The 21,027-nt window shown below is 63.5% G+C and overlaps 1 protein-coding gene across 1 annotated transcript; it reads right to left on the reverse strand.

Annotated features, from left to right (window-relative positions):
* Positions 1-289: 289 nt before the first annotated feature.
* LOC119104149 (partitioning defective 3 homolog B-like) lies at positions 290-21,020 on the reverse strand. The gene is given in 23 exon segments (XM_037227833.1): positions 290-993; positions 1,481-1,695; positions 2,746-2,811; positions 3,683-3,834; positions 5,415-5,576; positions 5,960-6,188; positions 6,513-6,663; positions 7,798-7,951; positions 8,311-8,381; positions 10,547-10,752; positions 11,357-11,571; positions 11,934-12,112; positions 12,503-12,605; positions 14,145-14,353; positions 14,627-14,723; positions 15,157-15,198; positions 15,428-15,637; positions 16,276-16,496; positions 16,917-16,966; positions 16,968-17,066; positions 18,198-18,360; positions 18,845-19,005; positions 20,976-21,020. Coding segments are annotated over 23 exon segments (3,357 nt in total). The 5' UTR covers positions 21,011-21,020; the 3' UTR covers positions 290-826.
* Positions 21,021-21,027: the final 7 nt, after the last annotated feature.

A 21,027-nucleotide genomic window follows, 5' to 3' on the forward strand; every position in this document is an offset into this window, starting at 1 on the left:
CCAGCATCAGTCATACGGACAGCAGTGCAACCACACAGACCGACCGAGATGTGGTCCCGACGCCCGGCTGCGCGCTTGTAGTGTCTCATGCATCTCGAACGCAGTCATTTACGGCTGTGCCTGAGCAGTCAGTGGATCAGATCGGACGTATCTTCCCCGGCCGCCATTGGTGTTCGGTGGGCTCCACTCTGCGCACTCGCCACCGTTCCAGTCAAACACCAGTTTCGAGTCACCAGTCTCATTCACCGTCCGCTCCGGTCAGATACAATACTTTGGCCTAGCTTGCCTAGCGATGCAGCGCGCCGCGTCGCCAGGAACAAGTGACACGCACCACGGGGGCGCGTCGAGACGCCGCCACAGGCCGGCGCGGAAGACGCTGCGTCAGACTCGCCGCCAACGCGCCGGCGGGCGGCATGGAGCCCAGCCCCGGCCGCGCGCCGGCGGGCGGCGCCCGGCGCCCGAGACAAAGGCCCCTCAGGACGGAACGTTCGCGTAGCGACGCCGGCCCCGGCCAGCGGTATATTGGACGCCACGATACGGGCGGTCGGTTGGTCGGCGGCACGCGCCGCCGCCGTGTAAACTCGCGTACAAAATAGTCCACCGCCTCAGTGTATAGTACCAAGTGTAAAACACCTGCACAGCCCTGCGCTGCGCGCTGTGACGCAGAGGAATGTTCTGGAATGTCACGGTGCGGACGAATCGCACCCGTTCACTCGATCGCGACGGCTAAAATCGGTTTCTGGCAGGATCGGCCACGCAGCGCGACAGTTACGCGGGGGTCGCGTACAACTGGAGTCGGCGTGTCGGTCACTAGATGTCGCTGGCCTCAGACGCGGCTTCCAGGCGGGCTGAGCGGCGGCGGCCGGTGCGGGCCGCGCAGCACGCCCTCCGATCCGCGCCGGCCGTACGGAGGCCCCAGCGCCGGCGTCGGGATACCCAGCGGCTGCGGCCGGCGGCTGACGCCCGGCCCGGCAGATATGGCGTGCTTCAGAACTGGCGGCCACCAACACAGTGTCAGGTGGTGCAGAACGGCGCTCCAACGTGCCACACGGAAACCGGTGCGAAAAGGAGACGTCCCAATTTTACACTGTACGGTGGCAACATCGAACGCAACATGACGTTGGAGGGGGAAGGGCGGGGCATCCACTAGCCATTAGGAGCCCCCCCCCCCCCCACTACCGGAACCTCATTAAAAGTATATACGGATGTCAGAGACGATCGGTCCTAACGGCACATTCGTGAAAATCCTCAAATCATCAACATGGCACGTGACATCACGTACAGACTATAAGGCACCGACATCGTGCACCTACTATAAGGAATAAACTGATAGATCTAACTAAATACAGGCTGGCATGAAATCAGGAAGACAATTCGTCCAATGATCATGTAAAGATCATGCCAACGCTTTAAGTCGTAAACCCAACACTGGACGCCGCATGCCTTCGTCCAATTCCCTACCCTACAAGCCGGGTCTCACCGTGGCCGGGCTGCGGGTGTGCTGCCACGGACCGAATCCGCTCGTGGTGACGTGGCAGCGAGCGATTGGAGTACTGCTCCCCGCCGCCCATGCCGCCACCCAATCGCATCATCGCCTGCACCGACTCGTACTCGTAGAAGCTGCCGATTGGTCGATCACCAGGCCGAGGCTCCACCCTTCCGCCGCGTTGCGAGTGATATACCTGGTGCTGCCGGCTGGCGGCGGAGATAGGCGTTACAACGGAACCGTCGGCGCGACGGCCTAGCACAGCCACAAAACGGTGCCGCTCGCAGCCATGCAACGCGCGCTGCATCAATAGGGAATGAACGACGCAAAGACGGGCTACGAATCAGCACTTCCAACAGCCGCATCACGACGCACTATAAAACTGTGAAGACCACAAAGCTATTCTCAGCACTCCAAACAGCTGCATCACGACTATAAAGCTGCGAAGACCACGAAGCTATTCTCAGCACTCCGAACAGCTGCATCACGACTATAAAGCTGCGAAGACCACAAAGCTATTCTAAGCACTCCGAACAGCTGCATCACGACTATAAAGCTGCGAAGACAACAAAGCTATTCTCAGCACTCCGAACAGCAGCATCAAGACTATAAAGTTGCGAAGAACACAAATCTATTCAGCTGCATCGGTCAGGTCAGGGAAATCCGCCAGCGCAACTCAGACAAAAACGGCGGCCAGTTATCTTGCGCTATGACTACAGTCATGGATACAAAGCTGGCTGCACCGGCGTGGCTGCTGTAAGCAACTCAGACAGATGCGCCACTGCTGCGGTTATTTCAGCTCTCGCTTCAGTCGATGCGTCTGCACTGTTAGTACAGTACGTACTATACTGTTAAATAAGCACACATCCCCGACTTTAGGTTTTCAATCCTGTTCCAGCGCCCGCGGATAGCTTTAAGGCCCCCCATGCTCCTGCAGAGTCCAGGTGAGCCGCGACAGGGAAGCGAAGGCAAACTGCGAGCCAGCTCAGGCGTCACCAGTTACGCATTCAAAGCAGTTCGAAAAGCGGTCAGCGCAAGGGAATGGCGAACAGCAACGTGCCATGACATGCAAACCAGCCAACTCTCATTCAACCGATCTCAACAGCTAGTAACAACCCAGCCACGTCTTTGGGGGGAGCCGCATTCGAACGCAACCCAATCGAGCTCAGTTGCCACTGGAAAGGGTCCCCCGCCGGCCATGCACGTTAGTCCGCCTCCAAGCGCGTGCTTCTGGCCCCGCTGGAAGCGACAGCCCACACCTGGCGTCCGCCCGGAACTGGGCCTCCAGCTGCTCGAGCAGTACCTGCCCACTCCAGCGCTTGGGCCTGCGAACACGCGTCCCGCACCGTTCAACAGCCGGCGCTGGCCGCAGAGTGCTCGGCAGGGACCAGGACTGACCACCACCGGCCAGGACGGCTCTTCAACACTGACAGCCATGCGGACATAACACCGGTCCCACCACCAGGAGCGCTCCACCAGCCTTCCGCATCCCATGTGACATCGCTACACGTGCATTACGCGTCACGACACTAAATTTTGCCATACGCGGCAGCGCCCACTCTTTGCCACTCCTGTCTAACTCTTCTCTCCCCCCGTTAGAAACACCCACCAGGTGTTCCCGTTCACCGCCTCGTCCCAACTCCTTACAACGCCTCGCCCCAACTCCTGACAATGCCTCGCCTGACAAGGACAGCGCCTCGTCCCAAGTCCTGCCAGCGCCTCGCCTAAACTCCTGACAGCCCCGTCCCTACTCCTGACAGCGCCTCGCCCTAACTCCTGACAGCGCTTCCACTCGCCGGAGCGCGCCGCCACCGTCAGCCATGAGCTGACCTCACGGCGGCTCTGACTCTGCCCAGCGGCCGCAATGACCCCACAGAGCACCGGGTCAGGCTTGGCAGGGAGGGTCTCTCACGCCAGCTGCCGCATTGCCCGCTTATTACCCTTCTCCTTCATACCGAAGCGCTGAAATGACGACTGCTGCCGAAAAAGACTAATCCAAACCAAACAAAAATCCCCGGCAGGACAGTATGACCTGGGGTGCGCCCTCGACGAGACCTCCCCGACTGCTGCAGTGACCTGCCAACTCCCGGCACCCGCTGCACCAGACTCCCAGAGTTTCCGTCTCCCATTGAGCATCACGACACCGGTCCATGCCCTCCCCGGCAGCGAGCGAGCCACGCTGGGCGCGACACTCACCGCGGACCGTACTGCGCCTCCTCGTAGCCGGGGTGGTGCACGTAGCGTGGGCCGGGCTCGGCCAGGCCGGTCCGACTGCCGGGCCGGCGCATCGAGTCGTACGGGTCCGGGGTGCCGCGCCAGACGGCCGGCGGTCCTGGCTCCTCCGCCCGCTGTCGGCACAGGTCACCGGGGTCAGCCGGGGTCAGGGGTGCCGTGCCAGACGGCCGGCGGTCCCGGCTCCTCCGCCCGCTGTCAGCACAGGTCACCGGGGTCAGCAGGGGTCAGGGGTGCCGCGCCAGACGGCCGGCGGTCCCGGTTCCGCCCGCTGCCGGCACAGGCCACCGGGTCCGGACACATTTGTGGGCGTCGGAACAAGCCAGCAATGCCGGTCCCGGAGAGGACAAGGCATCGGCGGCGACGGCGGAAGGCAGAGAACATCACGACGCAGACCGTGTAGGACTCACAGTAAGGTCCACGAACAACAGCCGCTGACGTCTTGTGGAAAGGGGAAACTCCTCTGAGAGCGTCTTATGACCAAGAAAAGGCTAGCATCGACTTAAGACCAGTGGGGGTTGGGTGGGGTGGCGTGGCACCAGGCATGGGAGGTAACAGGACATCACAGCAGGCCGTAAGGCGCCAGCGTCCAGCGGCGCACATCGGACAAGAATGCGGAGGGTGGGGCGCGTTAAGCGCCAAAGAGTCAACACGCCGGGTCACGACGGCAAAAACAACCGGCACTGTCATCACTGCTACATCTGGAAACGACAGATGAAGCGAAAGTGGAGACACAGTGATATTAGCATGCAGCAAATGTCACGGTGCAGAGCGAGCTGTCCACCGGACGTAGACAACAGCGGAGGACTGAGACACACAGAATAGCCACCGAGCCGCCGTCAGTCCAGGCGCGACCCGGACCGACGCCCGCGCCGCAGCAGGCCACGGCGCGCGGAACGCCACCTCTCGGCGCCATGCTAGCGTGCGGAGCATTCGGTCGCGGCCGTCACGCACCACGCGCGTTAGTCGGAGCCTCTCCGGTGACGCAGGTCCGCCGCTCGGGTTAGTTCGCAGGCGGCATGCTGGCGCACGCATGCGGCGCGTTCGCGCATGCTCCGCAGCCCGCCGCGTGGCCGCGTGGCGTCCGTGCTTCGCCGTGCAGACCGCGTGCCGTGCTGGGCCTGTCGAAGGCCGCCGCCTGCCGGCGCGCATGCGCAGACGCGCGCCGGCGCACCACCTACCCAGAAGGCGGCGCGCTCGGCCGAGAGCGGCGCCGGCCGCCGGTTGCGGAAATACTCGCTGCTGCGCGCGCCGCGCGCCAGCGGCCCGGCGCGCCAGAAGGCCGCCTCGCAAACGTTATTGTTGAGCCTGTCGGTGAGGTGGACCGGCGGCGGCGGCGGCACGTGCGGCTTCAGCTCCGCCTGAAACGCAGCGCCGTCCGCAGGCCGTCAGCGGCGCCGCGTCCGCCGCCGGGAAGGAGACGAGGCGGACCCGGGCGGCCAGCGGGCGCCGGCTCGCGGCTGTACCGCCGGCTCAGGACCGACTCCAGCAGAACCTGCCCGCCTTCGCTGCGCCCTGTGTGCGAACCGCGACACGTGCCGCGCCGCCGCGGGGCGCCAGGCCGCGCTCCTGGCACCAGAGCGGCCACACGACTCTGCAAGGCGTCATGGACCACCGCCGCCCACGTCCCACTACAGACCGTCCACGGACCCATCTCCTCCGTCATTACCCCTTCGCGGCCGCACTGCCAGCGTACCTCCCTGAGCTGCTGCTCGGCCCGCTCCTCGGCCGTCTCGGTGCGGTACACGCCCTGGCGGCCGGCGTGGCGACGCTGGTGCTGCTCGCGCAGCTGCTGCACCCGCTCCGGACGACTGGCCGTCCTCTCGGGCGGCGGCGGCGGCGGGGGCGGCTGAGGCGCCTGTGCCACACCCAGGGTAGCCGTCAGTGGCGGTCACAGGAGCGGCACAGACGTCCACGAGTCACAGGAGCGGCGCAGACGTCAGCAGTAAGATCAAGAACGCGTGAGGACGTGCGAGGACCATGCAGGCGAGCGGGGACTGTCGTCACGAGAAGACGGCGTTCACATTGCTGACCGCATGCGATCCGTCCTCTGAAAAAACCTGCTGGACTGGGTTATCACGTATTCGTCGTGATCTGCCATACCGCACATCTAACGTGGTTGTATGGCCGATACCCAGAACCTTGGTGTTCCTGCATCACGCGAGCCATAATATACTACTGATGGCGCTAAGCCCGCGCACGGGCACTTGCGGCTGCTGCAGCTGTCGCAGCATCCCTCACCGGTCTGTGCGAATGCTGCTGCTGCTGCTGCTGGGCCTGCTGCTGCTGCTGCTGCTGCTGCTGCTGCTGTACCAGCCGCTGGTACTGCTGTTGGATGCGGCGCTGCTCGTCTTCGGCTCGGCGCCGCGCTGCGATCCTGTTGAGCTCGTCCTGCTGCTGGCGCAGCTCGTCAGCCGTCATCCGCGGCGGCGGACCAGACGTCTCGCTGCTCTTGCGGTGCCGACCGAACCTAACGCCGGCGGCGAAGGCGGAAGGTCAGAGCCACGCCGGCAGTGGCGGCAGCCGTGACGTCAGAGCCGCAACGGCCAGCACGACGGCGTACGAACATAATCATGGCATGAGATACGAAACGAAGTGCCGTATCTTTGACCTGTCAGTGACTTAACGTGCTCCCATCTTCGATTTGGATCGAGCAAGCAAGCTCAAGCATCAACTTCACGGGAAAGTTCCAACGCCCACACTTTTTCACCCTCGCCACATCAGCGAGTGAAACCGCAGGGCACGCGGGCATGCGACCCCCGTCCGGCCGCTGCGAGGCGGCTCCTCTGCTTACCTGAACATGCTGCCGAGTCCCCTGAGCAGACCCGAGCGTCGCTTGGCCTTCTTGCCCTCGACGGCGCCGGAGCTGAGCGAGCTCTGGCGGGCGGTGCGGTCCCGGCTGAAGAGGGCGCCGCCGGCGTCCGGCCCGGCCGCCTCCTCGTCCACTGCCGGTCCGACGGGTCACGGTCAGGGTCAGGGTCAGGGTCAGGGTCACGGCCAGGGGCAGGCGGCAGAAGGCGCGGCGCGATGCGATGGGCCACAGCCGGGTACGGGCACAGCAGCTTGGAACTGAGGTTATGGGGACTTCGAGGCACTCGGGACAAAATATGGTACGGTCATCAATCAAGAAGCATGTGATGTGATGCCCGTGATGTGTGCCGCAAGAGCAGCTCTTTAAACCTTTCAGTCTGATCAACAGTCATGTTCGCGTAACACACAAAGCTAACCGGACCGCGGGCAACAGACATACTGAAGAAGACGCCATTAACGCGATATCTTGCTAACCATGTCGATTCTGACTTAAATGCATGTGCTGATAATGATGGAGCCTTGATGTTCAACGCATCTTACACCATGTTTTACCCATCATCAGGCTCATGGTGAGGCTTCTGTATTGATAAACTGCTCAGAACGAACTGCTAATTACAACGCTAATTTTCGCTCCTCCAACATTAAACGCATGCAAAATATCACTGCGCAGTTTCACGTATTTTAAAAGAAAAGGCTACGGAAAGTTGGTGGAACAATGGAATGACATCTATGGCAATGCCACTTATCCCGTCAGATAAACTGACGGCAGAAAGGTAAGGGGAAAATCATACGCGAACAAGGAAAGGCCAACTCCATAGGCAAGGCAGACAGATCGGTGTTTGGAAGCCAAATAAGCACAAGTCGGCGAGCCACCAGAGCGTCAGACCATCTGTGTCGTCTCCCAAACCAACAATTAAGTCACCTTTTTAATCGATTCCATCCGACATCAGCCAACTTTAAGACGATTCTGTCTTTTGATCAGCCCGTTATTGTCAGTCCCTTTTGATCAGCCCGCCCGTTATTTTGTTTCCTTAGAGCACCGACATCTAGTCCCTGGTTATCCTTCCCCGGCCGCTGGTACTACTTGACCTCCGCCCCGCTCACCCGCTCACCCTTGACCTCCGCACTGCTCACCCGCTCACCCTTGACCTCCACTCTGCTCATCCACTCACCCTTGACCTCCGCCCCGTTCACCCGCTCACCCTTGACCTCAGCCCCGCTCATCCGTGACCTCGGCTCCGCTCACCCTTGACCTCCACCCCGCTCACCGGTTTCCATGACGTCACCGTTGTCGTCGCCCAGCGGCGCTTCGTAGCTGCGGTCGACGGCGGCGCGGAAGCTCTCGTTGCAGCCGCGGCCGCGCACCACCTTCACGGGGCCGCGGTGCGGGTACGACCGCTCGCCCTCCTCGGCCAGCGCCAGCTGGGCACAGGCGTGACCACAGTCACCGCACAGCACCGGCAGCCCGACATCATCAGCAGTCAGCTGAGCCAACCAGGGCACAGCCGCCACCAGTCACCGCACAGCACCGACAACTCAACGGCATCAGCAGCCAGTTGGCAGTGGTCAGCTGAACCAATGCGCGACGCGCGCCGTGATAACATCGAAACAATCATACACGGGCCAAGCATAAAAACAACTCAGCACTGCCGGCAAAATGTCAACCAAAGTACAGTATTAGGAAGCAGCCCATGTCATACGAGAACACGACCACTCCACGAAGCGATACGGAAGCCACAGCAGGTCGCGCCGCCCGATGCTGTCGACTGACCACCGCTTACCTCATGCACCATGGTCTGGAGCGACTCGAGGCTGGACGACTTCTTCATGCCCAGACTGGGACCGACGTCGTCTGCGGACGGACGGCCGAAGGTCAGACGACAGTAGCGGCACGCGCTGCAGCGGCACGGCTCGACCGCCGCCGGCGGCGGCGATGCTCTACGCCACCGCATCGTCTGACCGAGAGACGGAGCGCCGCCGCGTCCGCCCGCGTCGCCTCCCGCCCGGAGCGGCGCGCACACTGACGGCGGCGACGGCCCTGAGCTGCCCGCCGGCTGCCGACTGGCGCGCGCCGCCGGCGCCGCTCCGAGCGTGACCGGCCACAATGGAGCGGCGGCGGCGGCGGCACGCAACCGGGGGGCGGCGCGGCCCGCCGGCAGATCGGGAAAACAGTCCGGCGGCGGCCGACAGCGGGCCTCAGTCAGAGATAGCGCCCACAACGGTACCATGCCGGCCTCGGGCGGCGGGCTGGACAGGAAACTGAGCCGTGCGCTATCCCGCCGTGCAAGGTAATGGACAGGTAGGAACGGAACGCCTTCAGAGCAGATATCAGCCTTGCCGCTGACCATGCACGGCAGGCGCTGAGCCTTGTCCTTGGTGGACAGCTGCTGGAGGACCATATGATAAACACCCATTCCATGAGGACAGCGCTGCTGGAATAAAACAGGCACCCACACCAAAGCCGGCCGATCCGAGTGGATTCCGTGAGCCGAGGGGGCCGCCGGGCACAGACGAGCACGACACGCAGGCCTCCACCCGACCCGACACCTGGTGCCGCCCGGGAGCGGTGCGTGGCGCGGAGAGTCGGGTACTGCTCATGCGCGTACGTACTGGGCGGCTGGGGCGGCTCGGGCTGCGTTAGTGACTGGTGTGAGGCGCTGCATCCGCCGTCGGTGGCCGCGCGTCCTGGCGACACGCCCGGACAGGCGCGGCTCAGCGCCCCCGCCGACACGCGCACACACACGCACACTCGCAGCGGATGTGTTAACAGGCAGACAGAGGCTGAACGTACTACTACCCTCACCCGTACACATCAATGCCTCGACACACAGACACACAACCCGCGTGGGTTAAATTGTTATCTCGTTCAAGTAAGAAAATGTTAGTTGAATCGCAACAAGTCGGTTAGTCACAGCACACAGTATACGCAAGGACGACGTAGGGAGCATGAAGCAGAAGGTTACGGCACATCTGACGACCTGCCAGAAGAACGTACCACGACGGCTTACTGCCCGGTCTATGCTCTCAGACCCGTACTGACAGCCAGCCCCTGACCTTCCGACCGGCTGCAGGTCAGACTCTAGCCCGGTCTGACCTCGCACCCCTGGACCAGAGCCTGACCCGACCTAAACCCTGGACCGAAGCCTGCCTGACCTCGTATCCCTGGACCGAAGCCTGTCTGACCTCCCACCCTGCACAGAAGCGTCTAACCTCCCACCCTGGATCAGAGTCTGACCTGACCTCGCATCCATAGACCAGGAGTCCTGTCTGACCTCCCACCTCGAACAGAAGCCTGTCTGACCTCCCTCCCTGGACCGGAGTCTGTCTGACATCCCACCCTGAACCGGAGCGGACCTGACCTGCCCCCCCGGATCGGAGTCTGATCTGACCTGCCACCCTGGACCGGAACCTGACCTGACCTGCCACCCTGGACCGGAGCCGGACCTGACCTGCCACCCTGGACCGCAGCTGACCTGACCTGCCACCCTGGACCGGAGCAAGACCTGACCTGACCTCCCACCCTGAACCTAAGTCTGACTTAGCCTGCCACCCTGGACCGGGTCCTGACCTGACCTGCCACCCTGGACAGGAGTCTGACCTGACCTGCCACCCAGGACCGGAGTCTGACCTGGCCTGCCACCCTGGACCAGGGCCTGACCTGACCTGCCACCCTGGACAGGAGTCTGACATGACCTGCCACCCTGGACCGGAGTCTGACCTCGGCCTGCCACCCTGGACCGGGTCCTGACCTGACCTGCCACCCTGGACCGGAGTCTAACCTGACCTGCCACCCTGGACCGGGGCCTGACCTGACCTGCCACCCTGGACCGGGGCCCGACCTGACCTGCCACCCTGGACCGTTGCCTGACCTAACCTCTCACCGTGGACCGGGACCTAACTGACCTCCCACCCTGGACCGGGGCCTGCCTGACCTCCCACCCTGGACCGGGCGACTGCCTGACCTCTCACCCTGGACCGGGGACTGCCTGACCTCCCCCCCCTGGACTGGAGCCTGACCTGGCGGCCGGCCGTCGTGCGCCTCCTCCCGCCGCAGCTCGGCCTCCAGCAGGCGGCGCTGCTGCTCGCGCTCCTCGCGCGCCCGCTTGGTGCGCTGGTACGTGTCCGTGCTCTTGGCGTCCTTGGACGCGTGCCGCTTCTCGCTGATGGACTGGCGACCCAGTTGATCGCGGGTAAAACCTACGCCCGCCTGCTCCAGCGACGTCCTGGCGGCGGGGGGGGGGGGGGGCGCTGCGTCACCGTCCGCCCGGGCTGGCAGGGGAGGCGCCTCTCGCGTGCGAGGGAGAGGCCGCTGGGGGCTGGCAGCGGACGCGCCTCTCACGTGCGAGGGGGAGGCCGAGACGTGATGGTCCAACCGGGGCTTGCAAGGGAGACGCCTCACATACGCGCACACATGTCCCACGCATGACACACGCAGCGGACGGAACAAACTGCAACCCACCAGGGAACAAAACCACGGCGGCGTCACGCAGGGATAGCAAGCAGCCATGTGGTCCAGATCCTATGACCTTAAGAACACAAGGCGTAACCATAACCATCGTAACCATCTGCGAGATGTTCAACGTCTGCCAGATGGGCGCACGGTTACACCGCAAGTCACCCAAATCAAGATCCGGCACAGAACTTCATACACTACCTTATAAAACCATATGCAGATAACTTCCGAGGCATTATCAAAACCACAACCCCTGACCACGAGATCGTGGTATCTGACGGCGATCGACTGCCCCTTCCAATCACTGGTGGCACCGCCCGTGTCGCCCGCGTGTTTCCGAGGCCCCGCCGTCCTCCGACCGGCAGTCGACTCACTGGCTGGCGTAGGCCACGTCCGTGTTGGAGTCGCTCTGCTGGCTGGCGAGCGAGGCCGGCGCCGGGTCCGTCTCGATCAGCACCGTGTCGCCGGACGGCATGTTGACGGTGGGGCAGAGCGGCGGCGCGCCCCGCTCCGGCTCGGCCGGCGGCAGCCGCTGCTGCTGCTGCTGCTGCTGCCGCTCCGGCGCGTCCGCCCACGAGCCGTGCGTCGCCTGCCGGGACGAACCGCCGGCCGGCGTTCGTCAGCGGGTCGGGCGCTCAGCGTCAGGCGCGTGAGCATGGAAGGGGGGGAGGGGCGGGGACGGAGGGGCGAATGGTAGCAGCGTATCTGCGACCACTGGGCGCGGATAATGCGAACGTGGACTGGCGCAGAGCACGACCGGCTGGCACCGAATCTGACCAGCGGGACCACATCACTTGTAACTTGCTCGTCGGGTGGGACGACAGTCCCAATAATTTACTGTTTCCTGCAACTTTCGCCTTTAGCAAGAAGCCGCACACAACAAACCGCAGTCACAAACCCGCCAGCACCCGCGAAATCCACGCACGGTGGATGGACCCCCGCCCCACCCACCATGTAGTAGCTGTCGTTGCGCATGTTGTTCCGGCCGGTGAGACGGTCGATGACGGGGTTTCTGCCGGGCGGCGGCGCCGGCTCGGCCGGCACCGGCGGCGGCGCCCGTCGGTGCGTGATGGTGACCTCCGAGCCGTCGGCGGCGGCCGGCTCCGGGCCGCGCCACGCCGACACCTCGCCTGCCACCGCGGGGCGGCGCCGTCACCACAAGGTCGGCAGCACGCCATAGGTCACGGAGCGGGCGAGCGGCCAGAGGTCGGCCGCCACTGACTGGTACATACGCCCCTACGCCACTATCACCTGTCTCTCAACGCACACACACTGTGCTTCCAGCTGGATCTGACAAATTCGAGACAAATACCACACACTGACGCGATTCAGTTTCCACATCACATGGGTTTAACGGGAGCCAAATGCGCTACAAAATAACTACATGCCCTGCAGACTCCAGAAGCCACAAATGGATACACAACACTACCGGCCCTCCAGCCAGGCGTACGATGAGCCGGAACTGCCCCAAAGGCGTGATCCCGCGCCGTCTGAAGCCGGTGTGAGGAGACCCGACTGACCTGACGAGCTGGAGATGAGGCTGCTGGCCGACTCGCGGCCATTGCTGAGAGCGGCGTCCCTCCGCCGAGCCACCGTCAGCGTGATCACCCCAGGCCTCGGGCCCTGCACATCAGACAGACCCGTCAGCCCACTGAACACGCCGCGGACCGACCACCGCCGGCTGCCGCACGCCAGACGCGCCCGTCAACCGACTGAACACGGCACGGACCGACCACCGCCGGCTGCTGCGCACCAGACAGACCTACCATCCGACTGAACACGGCACGGACTGACCACCGCCGGCTGCCGCACGCCAGCGCACTCGGGCCCTCCGATGTGTTCGTTCCAGTATTTCCGTGCGATAAAAACAACATAAAAACGGAAGATCATTGGGGATATGTACCAAATCACCTCAGTGACAGACAAGCATACCTTAAGCATGGACCCAGCGCGGCAGATTCACTGACAACTCTGTTAACCTTTTACCCATAAGCATAACGTCGCGGATTCCTACATCGAGTGTCTCCGTCGTTCTCGGTTTTGTTTCAGACTAGCGGAACAGAAATGCTTCGTGCCAACGGGGGCAATGAGGACGAAATCGACGCTTTTGCGTCACATCGTTGTCTTTGATTTCAATATTATTTTCCCCGCAATATTCTCGAAGTGTGTTTTGGAAGCATCTGAGTGAATAAGAAGCGCAATAGATTATCACCTGCAGGGAAGTATTGAATGACATAGTCCATCATGTCTTCCGGAATATCAGCCAGTGGTCGACAGGCTGTCTGGTATACTACGTCATCGCCATACACGACCGCCTTATTCATGCATTTGCTTTGAAGTTTAGGAATAATCTGAATGTTAAAATACGGTTTTCGGACACGAAGGCAAATATATATATACACTGGTCCCCCACCCCGATCTGAGATAAAAGGTGTTTGTCTCATCTCCCAAGCCCATCCGCGACCCGATATTTGGGCGATGGGAACGGAAGCCATGTCCTCATTAATATCCGCAGACCAAATTCAGTGAGTGAGGATCACATCTGCACGAATGACAAGCCACCATAGCCAGGGAAGAAAGCCAGATTCTGCACCACGGTTGAGCCAGGACCACCATTTTGTTGACATGACGTCACCGCCTAGCGTAACCTCACACCAGAATAGGTTCCAGCCATGTTTATTTGTACCGGCAACGGTCGGTGGCCGCGGAACATCGTGGAGAAGTCGGTCGCCGCATTTTTAGCACAGGGAGACACCGAAACTTAAAAAGGCGCCCGAAACGCGACCGAAACGCCAGTAGCCACACATAACCTCCCATCTGTTATCTGCTCACGGTCGTGGGCGGCGGCAGCCATTGCAGCCAGCGAAAACAGGATCGGCAGTAGCCAACCATAACCCGGGCATCACCTGCGGCCGGCCTGGCCCATGGCCCGCCGCAGTGTCCATGGTCCGGCCGAAACACGGCCCATCCTCATCACGAGCCACTAGCCGCCCATAACCCGACACCGTGTCCGCTCCGGCGTCACATGGTACGGCGCGGCGCGGCGCACCGTGCTCCATGGACGGGCCTGACCTATCAAACGGCGCCTCGCGTATCCCAGGTCACATTAGAGGAGTGCGGCCATTAGCTGCCCATAACCCGGCGCTCGGTGCACCGACTCACCTCCTGGCACATGGCGCGCCGCAACGTCTCCATCGCCTGGCCGTTGCTAAGGCCGAGCAGGGCGCTATTGTTTATATCGATCAGCTGATCGTTGTGCTGCAGCCGGCCGTCCTTGCTTGCTGCGCCGCCGTGGATGACGCTCTTGATGAAGATACCAACGTCCACGGGGCCGTTCTTGCCCGGCGTCGTCTTGCCCTTGACGCTGACACCTGGCGGATATGGGGCGAGGCGGTGCTTTACCGAACGCTGCCTAGGTGCGTATAGATACGAGCATTTCTTCCATTTCCGCAACAGCACCCTGATGGCCTCCCACTTGCTCAAGTCGTATGAGCGTTCTTTGGCCGGGTATTACAGACAGTCCAGACGGTTTCAGACAACACAAACGCCGTGCAGCTCACCGTTCTCCCCCCGCAGCTCACGCACTTCTCACAACTGGCCGACCCTGTCACGGGCCAGAGGCGCTCCGCAGCCAGCCGACTCACCCAGCCCGGCGCGCTCCGAGTCGTGCACGGGGATGTCGAACACGAGCACCTCCTTGTCGGTGACGCCGGCCGGCTCCTCCTGCGCCGGCTCCGGCGGCTGCCGGACGGGGGCCGGTCAGAGCGGGCCGAAGCGGGCCACCTCCCAGCGCCGGGCCGCCCACGGGCGCGTCAGCCGACACAACAGCGGCCCCAGCTCAGCATTCCGCCCGGGGGCAGCGCCGCGCGCGCACACGACACCACGGCCTCGCAGCCCGCGGTTACTCCAGCAGCCGTGCTGATTTACGAGGGTAAGCCACGCGTACGCAAAACGCCCTTTAAGCATTCGATGTTGCAACATGCAGACCGGAAGTGGGCAGCGGCAGGTGCAGCACGCGCCGCCTACACAGGTATCTGATCAGTTCTGAGAGTCAAGCGTCACCTGCACTGGCGGCTGCTTGCGAGCGCATGTATGGGTACGCGACATTCAATGTGAATTGCTGTGTTCTGGCCCCGATTGGATGTAGCGTGCACGGTGTGTCGGTGTCTTGTACCTTTGTCCATGTTGTTTTCTCGGCAGGCGGTGCGGTGCTCGCCTAAAATAGAGCGTCACCGGTCAGACGAAATGTTCCCAACAAATAAGGCACCACTGTCATGCTGGAAGAAACCCAGAAACCAGGACACGCCCGCATATTCGCCGATACAGTCATCGAATAATAAGGTTCTGGGAGGGGTATCGCTCACAGGAAAGCTCCGATGGATCTCCACGATGAGGGAAAGCCTTCCCCGCTGAAGCGGGGGACCGCGCTGGCCAGCTGTACCCACCAGCGGCCGGGGCAGCCGGGGACTAGCCTCGTCGGCCTTCTTGTCGTCGGGCTGCTCGTGTCGCGAGAGCACCAGCTCGACCGGCTGTCCGGGCACGACGGCGCGCAGCATCTGCACCACCTGCTGCTGGCTGAGTCCGGTCACGGCCGCGCCGTCGATCTCCAGCAGCCTGTCACCGGGCCGCAGCCGGCCGTCCTCGATGGCGGCGCCCTGCCGAGCACGAGCACACGCACACGGCCGTCACCCAGCGCCGGCCGCGCGAGTCAGCCGCGGGCCGCCGCCGGCCCCGACGACACCGTACCGCTCGGCTGGACGCAGTGCGGCGCGTTGCACATTTTAAGAAGCGGTATATGAAAACAAAACCAGAGGAAAGGACGATACATTTAGACGGAGTTTCATGCGAATGTGATAACGCGACGGACCCAACGGAGGGGCAATCCAGCAACGCACACATACCAGTATCCCAGCCGGGACGTTATCACGGTCAGCTCCATGTGCAGGCACGCAGGACAGGAGGTACCTTTGGGCCTCGGATCACGGGGCGCGAGGTGATGGAGTGTTCGGGAGATGAGGACCATCATGGATAGATTCTGGGAACAGCGCAGTGGATGAAACACAACACAATGACCACACAGAACGCATTTCTCCGCATGATACCACATGCAAGCATAAACCACGACAGGGAAAGTCTGACACCTCGCCACCTGGACCTCGACACTGGACGACAACAAAGACTCGCACTCTCGACGCTTTGCATGTGCAAGGCCCCGTGAAGGCCCACCGTCCCGGAGGCACCGTCCCACAGCCGTGTCGCGGGCGCCGCCGCCCACCGGCGGCCGGTCGGCTACCTTGGGCAGGATGTTCTTGACGTAGACGGGCGCGTGGCCGCCGGCCGGGTTGTCGCGCGTGGTCACGCTGAAGCCCAGGCCGGCGGCGCCCTTCACCAGCGCCACCGACAGCCGGCGGCCCAGCTTGCGCGTGTTGGACGTCAGCATCACGTTCTGCGTGCGCGACGACAGCGAGGCCGGCACCTTCTTGGTCGGCGTCACCGTGGCCACTCGCGAGCCGACTGCCGGCGCGGGCAGGGCGTCAGTGGGGGTCTCCGCGCTGCTACGGAGGAGCGCGGGAGACGCGACGACCGGGGCCCGGCAGACATGCGCTCGTCCGCGGGCCTGGCGGACGAGCTCGTAAACCCGCACTGTGTCCATTCGATGTGCCGTCGCAACACAACAAACAAAGCGCATCCGAAAATGAGGAAAAACCCATGTCTAAAATAAGGGTCACATCAGGCCACCACAACCAATATAACCAATGAGCACACAAGCCAACATCTAAGTACCTCACAGAGGTGTCACTCTAGTCAACCGCAGCCAATCACCAGTGACGAGGCGTTTTGCTATCACAATAGCGCCGACAGCGCGCTCCGTCCGCCACACCACGGCTGGCGACGGCCCGTCCGCCGGCCTGACCCCGCCGGCCAGGTGCGTACCTTTCTCCTCGGGCGCGACGCCGTCGACGGGCGTGTGGGAGCGTGACCGCGCGGGCCGGGAAGACGGGCGCCGGCGGCCGGGCGGCGGCGGCGCTCACTGTCAGCCGCAGCTCGCCCTGGCTCATGGCCATCGTGAACAGCTCCTGCGCCCTGCCGGTCGGAGCCAGGCCCGGTCAGCGACACGCGCACACACACACACACCGATCGAGTAGGCGGGCGGGCGGGCGACGACCCGGACAACACACGGCGGACATGGCCGGAGTGGTGAGCGTGGAACAGTCCGCTGGCGCCGGAGGACACTGAGGTCGTGTTGTCACAGCGATCCCAGTCGGCATGACCGGCAGCTTCAGGCGGGGGCAAAACTAACGACGTTTCAATGGGCAGGCCAGTCCAAAAACGGCGATAAGTACGCCACACGGACGTGGCACACCAATTTGCGACGACTCGTGAGCGTGCAGTAACCACACGCTGCCGTGCCACAAACGGCACAACATCCGGGGGACGCACGCTAAGTTCAATGACTGCTGCACAGAAAACAAACCATGCCCGCATTAAGAAGCCGTGCTCGGCTCGGGCGCATGCCAGCACATGACGCAACGGGCGAGAACCGTTATAATCCGTCCACAGAACACATCACGCGGCAAAGCAGCACAAGGCGGCCGACCACTGTCGCACCGTTAGCGCCAAGGTCCCGGCCGTCGGCGCGCCGGCAGCGCGGTCGCGCGGGACGCCGAGGAGCGACACGCCGGGGAGCGGGACGCCGGGGAGCGACACGCCGGGGAGTGAGACGCCGGGGAGTGGGACGCCAGGGGTGGGGAGCACACCGGGGAGCGGGACGCCGGGGAGCGACACGCTGGGGAGTGAGAAGCCGGGGAGCGACACGCCGGGGAGTGGGACGCCGGAGAGTGGGACGCCAGGGGTGGGGGGCACACCGGGGAGCGGGACGCCGGGGAGTGGGACGCCAGGGAGTAGAACGCCAAGGAGTGGGACACCAGGGGGGCGGGTCGCCGGGGAGCGGGACCCGCGCCCGGCCGACTGGTGCATCGCTCGACGGACCACCAATCCAGCCTGACCGCTCACACGAGCCACACGGCGCGCAGGCTAGTGCGTGGACAGGACCGGATTTCTACTCGATGTGACTGAATCTTGATTATAGCGCAATACCCTGCTAACCATTCCAGCGTCAGCACCGAACGTCAGCACCCTAACCTATCCTGCCCAGAACACTCCGTCATCCGCATCTCGGGGCTGGCCCGTAGGCGCACTGGAGGCCAACCCCACCTTTGGAAGCTGCAGCCGGCCAGACTGTGGCCGTTGATCTGGGAGATGCGGTCGCCGACCCTGATGCGTCCGTCCCTGTCCACGGCGCCGCCCGCCTCCACCCGCTGCACCAGCACGCCGCCGTCCCAGCCGCCCGCGTCACACTCGGACACCACGTGGATACCTGGCGGTGCGGTGTCCGGTCACACACAGGCGTCACGTCACGCCCGGCTACAGCGAGCGAAGTCACACCCGGGTGGCGTTCGGGGATCTGATGGCGAGGGGCTTGTTATCGGACACCAACCAGGCGCCTGGCAGAACAACATCCAGCCAACCCTCACGTCAAGGTCGAAAAAGGCACGCAGCTTAACAGGTACGTGACAGTAACGGCAACATCGACAAGGCCATACACCACCCGCTGTCAGACGGCGGAACGGCACGCACGCCTGCCAACCTGAGGGGAACCGTTCATCTCTCACACCTTGTGCCCACTGCTTGTACCCCACCTAACGCTAACATGACAACAACGCGCCCGCTCGCCAGTGGATCAAAGGCCGAAGAGCTGACTAAGGAGTCACGACTGCCCGTCAGCCAGCTCACGTCGGCCGTATGGTGCCGCGGACGCGGCTGCCCACACCGGCGGGCGCCGGCGCGCCGGCTCCACTGACCGAGGGGACCCTGGATGTCGGTGAGCACGACCAGCTGCGTGGCGGCCGGCTCTCCCTGCTCGGGCTCCTCGTCGCTGGAGATGTCCGGCGAGACGGCGCCGCCCACCGGCTCGCGCCGCTGGTCCCGGGCGCTCAGCACCCGGTCCGCGGCTTCCGCCCACCTGGCGACCGAGGCAGGGGCACACGGCAGGTCAGAGCGCGTCAGGCTGAGGTGAGGAGGTGAACCAACCACGCACTGATCAAAACATAGCTCGGCTACCAGCCATCGGCCGTTCTAAAGCCGGGATCCATGGCGCGTTGACGCCTTAGAGCTCAGCTCTGCGCGTGACATGGACGCGCAGCTGTGGCAGGAGTCTGAAGCCCTTTACGCGCCGTGCCGCTGGGCCCCGACCGGTCTGCGGCGAACGTCTGACGGCGGCACCCCGTCACAAGACAGCAACCACAGGCGGCGGTAACCCTGATTGACCTGTGACAACACCTCCAGCCCGTCGGGCAGCGAAGCCTGACTCACGCCGCGCGTAGCGTCTCAGCTCCAGAAGTGCCTAGCTCACTCCCGCGCATTGTTCACGACGGCTGACATTATCATAGTCGTCATGTGGTCATGTTTCTTAACCACATCCCAACCCTGTCATTTCAGATTGCACAACCACCTCTATCTCTGCCAGTCAATTAATACAATCACGTATGCATAGCCTGTTGACCGGACATAACACTTGATGAAGCTTCAAGGCGCATCCATTTCTGAAAAGCGCGTGCGCTCTTCAAATTTACGACGTCCGTACCAATCAGTCTCACGCGGCGTCTGTACCAGCATCACCAATTGGTGCGCGTGAGGAGACTGTGCATGTTTTTCATTGAGATGCACCATGCGGACTGCAACCCGGCGAGCCCGCGAGCCAAGCTCGGCCACTTTCACCCTGCGAACCCGGGCTTGCAGGCCGCTGCAGCAGTTTGACTGCACCGCTAACCTCAACTACGGCGTCCTCGCTCGGCTCCAATCCCGCAAAACCGCTGACGTCGACAGCAGTTCGGAGCCCCAGCACCCTCCCGCCAACCGCCACCCGCGCGCGCCCCGCCACCCCCGCCTCTCGGTAAACGCGCCATTTCGCGGCAGGCTCGCGGCTTTTGGCGGGGAAAACGGCGCGGTGCGGCCGGTTACGCGAGCCAGCCTTACGTCGACGGCGGCGCGCCGAGGTGGCGGGGTCGGTCGCAGGTGTGGCGGGGTTGGCCGCCGGGTCAAACCACGATGACCCCAGACGTGGCTCGGATGACGCCGGGCCCTCGGCGGAGGGCGCGGCACCGGTCGGCCGGGGCGGGGGCGTCACGGCGGCGGGGCCGGAAGCCAGGGCCGCGCGCGCCGGCGCGCTCCCGCGGTGCCAGGCTGGCGCCCAGGGCCGCTCCCGACAAACAGCCGGGCCGTCACGACCGCGGCCGCCGGCTCGTGCCCCGGCCCAGACACTGCGGCGCTGCTGATGCCGCGCGAGGAAGGGCGTGACACAGCGAAACGGCCGCAACGGCGAAAGGCACTCATTTCGGAGAAGTCGACAAGAGATACGGCCACACGACACGAGCGGGGACGTCTCACGGCGTGCTGCGACTGCCTTGCAGAAGTGGGGAAGCCGCGGTGCCGCGGGGATGGGTCGTCTCACCCCTTACGAACGCGCGCCGAGTGTAAAAACAAACATAACATGGAAGACCACCGGCTCTCACCATCGCAGTGCTCGGACGACGCACGCTACCCCACCGCCACGCGACAGCAGCTCTACGCTCCGCCGAGGTGTGCGGGAGGCCTTTGTTATGGTGATCGCGGGGATGTTGAGAACGGCGCGCAGCTGCGACTGCGATGCGCGTACACATCTCCTACCGGCGCGCCCATCACAATCTGGTGAGGAGCTGCGGTGTGTCCGCCACATCCGCTGAATACACGGCGTGGTGCGCATGTGGTACGCACCGGGCCCTCTTGACTTCTCACTGGTGTCGAAGGCCTCTCACTAGCCGTGGATTTCATTGGCAGACATCCCGCCCCGCTCCCCGGCCGTACCTCGGCCGCAGCTCCGGCCGGCGGCGCCGGCGCGGCTCCCCCAGCCGTGCCTGGGTCGCAGCTCCGGCCGGCGGCGCGGACGCTACTCACCTCCACATGCTGTCGCTGTTGCCGAGGATCTGCATGGAGAGCCGGTTGGAGC

The sequence above is a fragment of the Pollicipes pollicipes genome, unplaced genomic scaffold (assembly GCF_011947565.3).
Source record: "Pollicipes pollicipes isolate AB1234 unplaced genomic scaffold, Ppol_2.1 Scaffold_5909;HRSCAF=7009_pilon_pilon_pilon, whole genome shotgun sequence".
In the NCBI taxonomy this organism is placed as follows: Eukaryota; Metazoa; Arthropoda; class Thecostraca; order Pollicipedomorpha; family Pollicipedidae; genus Pollicipes; species Pollicipes pollicipes.